Raw genomic sequence first — 7,448 nt, 5'->3', positions numbered from 1 at the left:
GTGCGTGCATGTGTGTGGAATAATGATGAAGATAGTTATAATGTTATAATATTGATAACTTTACTGTCATCAATGCTTTTGATTATCTCCATCTTTTTTATTATTAGTTTTTTTTCATTAGACAAAAACAATAATAATAATATTATTACTATTATTGTTGTTTTTGTTTTTGTTGTTGTTGCTGTTGATGTTGTTGTTGCTGTTGTTGATATTGTCATTTTTTAAAGTAAGAATTGAGATTGTCTTGGTAAAATTTAACAAGGTGAAGAGTACAGGAATAAGAAATGAAAAGATAAACAAAACAAGTTAATGGTGCATTCCACTAAGTTTCCATGCTCGTGAAAATAGCTAAAAGCTTGCAGGCTGGAAAAGGTTCCCATTTTCCCCCTTTTTTGTTCCATTCTTAGCCCTAACTTGACTTTTTGGTGTGTTTTTCTTTTTTCTTTTTGGTTTTTATTTGTTTTTTTTTGTTTTTTTGGGGGGGAGGTTGTTTTGTTTATTAATTTTTGATTGCGTGGGCCCCTTATCTACTAAATTAATAATACACTTTGCTTGCGTGTTTATCAACAGTAACAGATACCCTCACTGTAGCCTACACTTGTTTATTCGTTGTGGTTTAATGCTTGCTCTTGGTGGTTTCTGTGTGTGTATGTGTGTGCATGTGTGTATTTGAGATTATCATTATTTTGTCAGAACATCGCTAATGAAAACAGAACACCTCTGATACTTAACGCACCGCATTTGCCATTTTTTCTTTTTTGAAACCTCAGTGTTATGTTTCATAGCACAGATGGTTCCAGAAATGTGTATCGATATATTGCGTCTGTCTTTGTTGTGTCTGTTATATTGTGTTGTGTTATATCTATTGTGTGGTATCTGTTCTATTATATCTGTTGTGTTGTAATTGTTGTATCTGTATTGTAATCTGTTGTATTGTATTGTGTTGTTTAGTGTTTATGTATTGTAATTGGTCGCTGTTACGGGCTATCCGGAAAAATTCTGTTTTGAGATATTTAATCGAAGGTAATTTTTTTGCCCCTTTTTAAGTTTCTTTAAAATACTTCGAGTTTTCTCTATAACCAAACAAATATACACATCAATGAAACTAAACTTTTCTCCTATAGGTAGGGCAATTCCCACTTTTGGTGTAGGTCAAGGTTTTAAAACCCCCCGAGATCTGGGTTAGCCCGCTTGTCCTTAAAAGTGACCAATTGTTGTATCTGTTGTGTTGTTTAGTGTTTATGTATTATATCGTTGTATCTGTTCTGTTGTTTAGTGTTTATGTATTGTAATTACTGTATCTGTTATATTGTAATTGATGCATTTGTTATGTAATTTGCACCAGTTGTGTTGTAATTGTTTTATCTGTAGTATAGTGTCTGTGTATTGTAATTAATAAAATATTGTACCTGTTGTTCTTTATATATTGTATTTGTGCAATTGTATCTGTTGTGTTGTGTTTGTTGTATCTGTTTTATTGTATGTTTTACTAGCTGTGATTGTTGTGTCTGTCGATAAGAGTAGGCTTCAGCCGCCACTTGGGAAAATTTCAAAATAGATTCCTACCAGAATTAAGATGCTTAATGTGTCCTGCGGGCTCATATGACTCATGACCTCATTCAGTTACGAGGGCCATAAAAGAGTAACCAAAACGAAAACAAAGTAGTGTCTGTTGTGTTATGTCCCTTGCCTTGTATCCATTGTATTGCTTTGTTACCACTGTATTAATGTCAGGTCTTTTATTAAGATGTACATGTGTCTAGTTCATTGGCAATTAATTGTCTTGTTCAGGGTGGACATTCTAAACCCAACCGTTTATACTGTTGTTATTGTGTTTTTGTTTGTTTGTGTTTGGTACCATTTATTTGCAGTATTATAGCATGCTCCGAAACATTCTTTGTCTCAATCAAGCTCAGATTGTGTGCTTTGAACTGATGCTTGATTCATCTATTTAATACCCAACCTTTATTTCTATTTTGCACCATCATGTCTGAAGCTCCAGATACTTTATTTAAAAAAATAATTTGCATATTTTTATGATTTCACTTTTTGGTATCTTTTTTTTTCAACAACTGTATTATGACTTACTTTATGAATCTATTTCACTACTTTAAAATATAGACGGTTTTACTGTGTGGTCTTTAATGACAGTATTGTCTTTTCTAATGTCCTACAGGCTGTCTACTGTACTTGTCTGAATAGGCGTCTGTGGTCATATTAGTGCTGTACTTTTTCTCCCTCTTTTTCCTTATAGCAAATTCTTCAGAAAATATAGTGGGGAAGATACTTGCATCCCACTACTGTGGAGCACAACAGTAGCACACCTGGTATCCTGCTGGACTACAGCGCTTTGTAGCCCTGGATCCAGTCCAATAAAATTTGGGTTGTTTGAGGAATTTTCAAAGCTCTTTACCCTCTAAATGTTCACCGGTGTCTGTGATGTAGTTATTAGCTGATTTTGCTGTCGCTCGAAGGAGACCTGAGTTTGATTCCCGTGTTGGGGGAATTTTAAAAATCAAGAATCCTAGTTCTTCTGCAATGTGTCCCACTCAGGGTCGATGCTGACGCCAGGGTCAAAGACATAAAACTCTTTATATTGAAAAAAAATAAAAAATCTTAGTGCTTAGTTCTATTAGAGATAGACATTGAAATCTACAGTCCTGCCTCTCTTATGACCTGGCAGTTTTGAAAGAGGTGTTAGAAATGTTTATCTATGACCATGTCTTCAGGATTTACTATGCAGAGAGCTTCATAGAATTGCGTTAGTAATGTAGACCGAAATCTGAACTCTTTGGGTTTTTTAAAATGCTAGTATTATTTTTTGTATGTCTCGTTGTTACTATTTTTTTCTTTGGCTCAAGTGTCAGAGTTTTGTGTCCACACCAACTTATGAACAAACTAAAACTAAGAATTTTTAAAAATCAAATAATGTTATTTTATCATCATCTTCACTGGTAGTTTCAGTTGTAAGAATTCCAAGACTGTGTATGTTGATAAAATGGAACGTTTTCCTAAGAATCAGTATAGAAGTAAGTCCAGGTCAATACTTGCCTAATATGTTCATATCACAACCTATGTTGTAGTAGTGGTGTGATGGTTTCTCGGTTTACTCTCCTTTCGAAATTTTGATTCCCAAATGAATTAGGATTTGAAATGACACTTTGGCTTCCTAATCAATCCTTTCAACTTTGATAAAGTCATTCCATTATTGCTCCCAATTTTTATGCTTAGTATCTGACTTTAAACTTTGGCTGTTTTCCCCAGACGGAATGTTGAATGCCCGTGCCCGGCCCCCTCCGGACAATGACTTTGTGGACATCTTCCAGAAGTTCAAGTTGTCCTTCAATTTACTGGTGGGTGGATGTGTGGCTGGTATTTTTGTCCTGATGATGTCTCATGACCCAAACTGTTGCTCTCTTCAGGCTTTTGAAAAAAAATGTTCTCATGTATTTTTTGCATCTTCCCAAAATGGGAAAAGTACATATTTATTATGAATCAATTCAGAGTCAAAGAGGAAAGGATATCAATGCAATAATGGATTGTTTAATGCTGGGGAAAGCGAGGCTGGCAGACTGAAAGTGCAGAGGGATAGTGAAGGACAAGGAACTTTGAATTGCTTCTTCTGACCAACCACTGTCATAAACTGGCTGTTTGGTATCACAGCTTCACTTAACATGGAGTGAAGCTGCAAAAAAAGAAGTATTATTTTGCATCGCCTCTCACCGCAGTGCTGAATGAACTGTTCAGAGAGTCAAGATGCATTTAATTCCTAAGATGCTGTGAAAGATTTGAGACTTTTCATCTCAAACATTAACATGTGTATTGGACAACTGATACCTTTTTCCTTGGTTACTGTGGAGTAATGAAGTAAAACTCTGACCAAAACAAACAGGTCTCTAGTAACAACTTTAATCTTCCACACTTGTATGACCTAATTGTGTTGCAAGTGCCGCAAAACTATAACCAAAGCACACAGGTCCTAGTAACACCTGTAATCTCTCGCACTTTTTGACCTAATTGTGTTGCAACTGCTGCAAAACTTTTTCCAATTTCCAAAACAAACAGGTCTCTAGTAACGCCTCTAATATTCTGCACTTATATGGCCTATTTCTGTTGCAAATGCAGTAAAAGTATTCATTCACTCATCACGGATGCTCCTAAAAAAGCTACATTTCCCTGATCTTTCCCCATTACCCAAGTAAAAGTATTTAATTATTAAAACTAAAACCCCATCTGCTCCAGGCCAAACTGAAGGCTCACATCCACGACCCCAACGCACCCGAGCTGGTCCACTTCCTGTTCACCCCGCTGAGCCTGATCTACGAGGCGAGCCGTGACCCGTACCACGGCAACCAGAACCTGGGAGACCAGGCCGTGGCGCCGGTGCTGACCGCTGACGCCAAGCAGCTGCTGCTGAACTGCTTGACCAGCAAGGAGATTGAGATGTGGCAGTCTCTGGGGAAACACTGGACAACCAGCAGGTGAGGGGGACGGGTGGTTTTATGTGTGAAAATGAGGACAGGGAGAGGAGATTTATATTTGTGTTACGACACGGTGGAATCAGGCGCTGGTCAATTTTTTTTAGCAGTTGGAGTTATTGATATTATATAGCTTGTTCATTTGTCTTACTTTTGATGAAAAGAATATCCATCTATCTTGAATAGAAGCGAAGTTATTTGCTTTTAAAGGAGGTATGGGAAGCTATGCAGCTCAGGTAAAATTGGGGGAAAATGGCCACCAAAGTTTGGTGACTTCCAAGGCTTGAGAGTCACTGGAAGCTGCAAATGAAAATTTTTGTATTCCTCTAATCAACGTTTTTCAGAAAAACCCAAACAGAAATGTGTTTTTTAATAGACATTAAAGGTTATTTAGACTTAATAAGAAAAAAAACACACAACAAAAATTGCTCAACAAGCGGGAAAATGACTGTTACTTGGAATGCATTATTTTGACAAGCGCCTGATTTTACCAGGATGCCTCACATTTATTTATGTGTATGTAACCGGCTGCTAAATAGGAAGCTGCGCGCCACAAGCCTGCCCGATGCATGAGGCTCAGACAACTTTGTGCTACAAACACAGATGATATTGTACATTTGTTGTCTCTGTCAGGCTCAGAGTGTGTGTTTTGGACTGATGCTTGATTCATCTATTTCATACCCAACGTTTTGCACCATTATATCTGAAAGTCCAGCCAACAATTCATTTATTTTTCTCTTTTTGTGACTGACATTCCAGAGCGGAATGGAATGGCAACATTCCCGGGTATGTCCCAGAGTTCTACGATGGTTGGAATCCTGGCGCCAGTGTCATTGAGGAGCTGACACAACGTACTGCCCTCATCTCAGGACCCTCCATGCCAGACACGGGACGCAGCTCCGTTTACGTGAGTGTGCAAAGTCAGCAGCAGTGTCCCGTCTTCTTTTTCTTTTCTTCTTCTTCTTTTCTTTTTTGTTTTTGTTTTGTTTTTGGTCTCGTGTCTCTACTTGGTTCTGGACGTTTGTAGTGTCCCATCTATTTCTTCTTGTCTGAACGACGAAATGCTTCAATCATTACACTTCTCTCTATGCAAATGACAAAATGCTTTGACCACTTCCCTTCTCTATGTCCTAATGTCCAATTGCTATAAACACTACCCTTCTCTATATCCAATTGTAAAAACACTAAATGAAAATGTTTCGACAGCTTCCATTTTCTGGCTTTCAACTACCATATTCTCTCTTTCCAAACGACAGCTCCCTTATATCAATGTCCCCTTCTCTCTCTCCAAATGACAGAACTAACAACAGCATCCCATCCTCTTTTCTCTATCCAAATGACAGCTAACTGTAAATCACTGTCCTCTTCATGGGTGGTTGGCAGGTGCTCTGGTGGGGTTTGCTCCTTCTTTCCTATCAAACATCTATCGACCTCATCTCTCTTCCTTCTTTTTTGTGTATGTTACTCTCCTGTAACACATCTGTTCTTTGGCTCTTATATGACCTTATTGTGTTGCAAGTGTCGTTAAACTCTTACAATAGAAACCCCAAACAAAACTGTCCTCTTCTCTCTCTCCAAACAATAGAGCCAACAACAGCGCCCCATCCCTTTCCCGGACGAGGACCGAGGGCCAGTGATGGACCGAACTTACCGTAACCACGACGAGTACAACAACAGGTTTGAGCAGCGCAGCTTCGAGACCAGGGAGCGCGGTGGCGGGTATGATCCCCCTCCTCCACGCAGCTACGAGCCTAGCCCGCGGGGCTTCGAACCCGCACCCTCCCAAGGCTTTGAGCTGTTGCCTTCCTCCCGTGGCTTTGAGCCTGCCTCTGTGGGCCCCCGGGGCTTTGAGAGCCACTCCCGGGAGCGCTCTCCGCCCCGCTCGGGCATGCACAGCCCGTTTTCTGATTTTGTAGAGCAGCCAACCCTGCCATCTGACAGGTGACAGTCCTTGCTCTTGTTGTTGTTCATGCAATGTTATGTGGGTCATTCCCTCCTCCAACCTCCCCATGACAAATATACCACAACCCCCCTTCCCTCACAACCTATAAAACACCCCCAAATTCCTGAGAAAAAAAGCCCCAATTGTTATGTTAGTTATGGGAGTTTTACCTATTTATTTTGATTGGGGTGTTAGGCTCAGACTCAAACTGTTCATATGTTTCTTTTTTCTTTCTTTACCAACTTCTTGTCTTCTATGGGGTATACTGTAACCTTACTGTAAGGCCTTTCTTTTTTTTGGTCTAGCAGAGTGTATAACTCAAAGCTGAAACAACTAGGTTTTTTTTTGTTGGGAAAGATGTGAGTCTGATACCTCTGTGGTGAACTATTGAAAAAGGAAAGACATGAGGTCCCATACCTTCATGGTGAAGTATCTCCAGGTTTCTGCTCGGATGCCTAAACCCTCTCTGCCCATGTTAGGTCTGACAAACTGTTGAAGCAGCCGCCTCCTAAATTTTCTGTTTTTGTCGTGATGGCATGACACATTTACCGTCAGTAAAATTTCCCTCAACCGAGTAAGGAAGCACTGGTAAAATTTTGTATCATTAACAAAATCCCCACAAAGCTATGTCTTTACTATAAATACGCACTTTTCATAAATACAAAAGAAGTTCAAAGAGCAGACAGACTGTTTTTTTAAGAAATAATAATACCAACCGTTTTTTTTTTTGGTGAAAAGTAATTCCGTTTGCTAATGCAAATAATCATTGTAAGGTTATAATGTCAAAGTTGGTGGTTGGTAGGTGCTCTGAAGTGGTCTGATCCTTCTTTGCTTTCTCTCTGTTATAACTTATTATAAATATTTGATGGCTTGACATTGGTGTTCTTGTCCTGACTGAAGGTATATTTCTTCTTTTTCTCTCTCTCTCTCTCTTTCTGTCTGTCTGTCTGTCTGTCTGTCTGTCTGTCTGTCTGTCTGTCTGTCTGTCTGTCTGTCTGTCTGTCTGTCTGTCTCTCTCTCTCTCTCTA

General features: G+C 39.0%; 1 protein-coding gene across 1 annotated transcript in view; it reads left to right on the top strand.

Moving 5' to 3' along the window:
• The window catches only part of LOC101856969 (epidermal growth factor receptor kinase substrate 8), a gene marked incomplete at its 5' end in the record, with an annotated part of 59,010 nt that overhangs the window by 18,047 nt on the left and 33,515 nt on the right, over positions 1 to 7,448 (top strand). The window contains 4 exon segments of the mRNA XM_013084376.1: positions 3,265 to 3,353; positions 4,243 to 4,481; positions 5,238 to 5,385; positions 6,064 to 6,419. Coding sequence (XP_012939830.1) covers positions 3,265 to 3,353; positions 4,243 to 4,481; positions 5,238 to 5,385; positions 6,064 to 6,419 — 832 coding nt within the window.

The sequence above is a fragment of the Aplysia californica genome, unplaced genomic scaffold (assembly GCF_000002075.1).
Source record: "Aplysia californica isolate F4 #8 unplaced genomic scaffold, AplCal3.0 scaffold00288, whole genome shotgun sequence".
NCBI classification, from domain to species: domain Eukaryota; kingdom Metazoa; phylum Mollusca; class Gastropoda; order Aplysiida; family Aplysiidae; genus Aplysia; species Aplysia californica.
The sequence above is the reverse complement of the archived record's forward strand: the minus strand, read 5'-3'. Positions and strand labels throughout refer to the sequence as shown.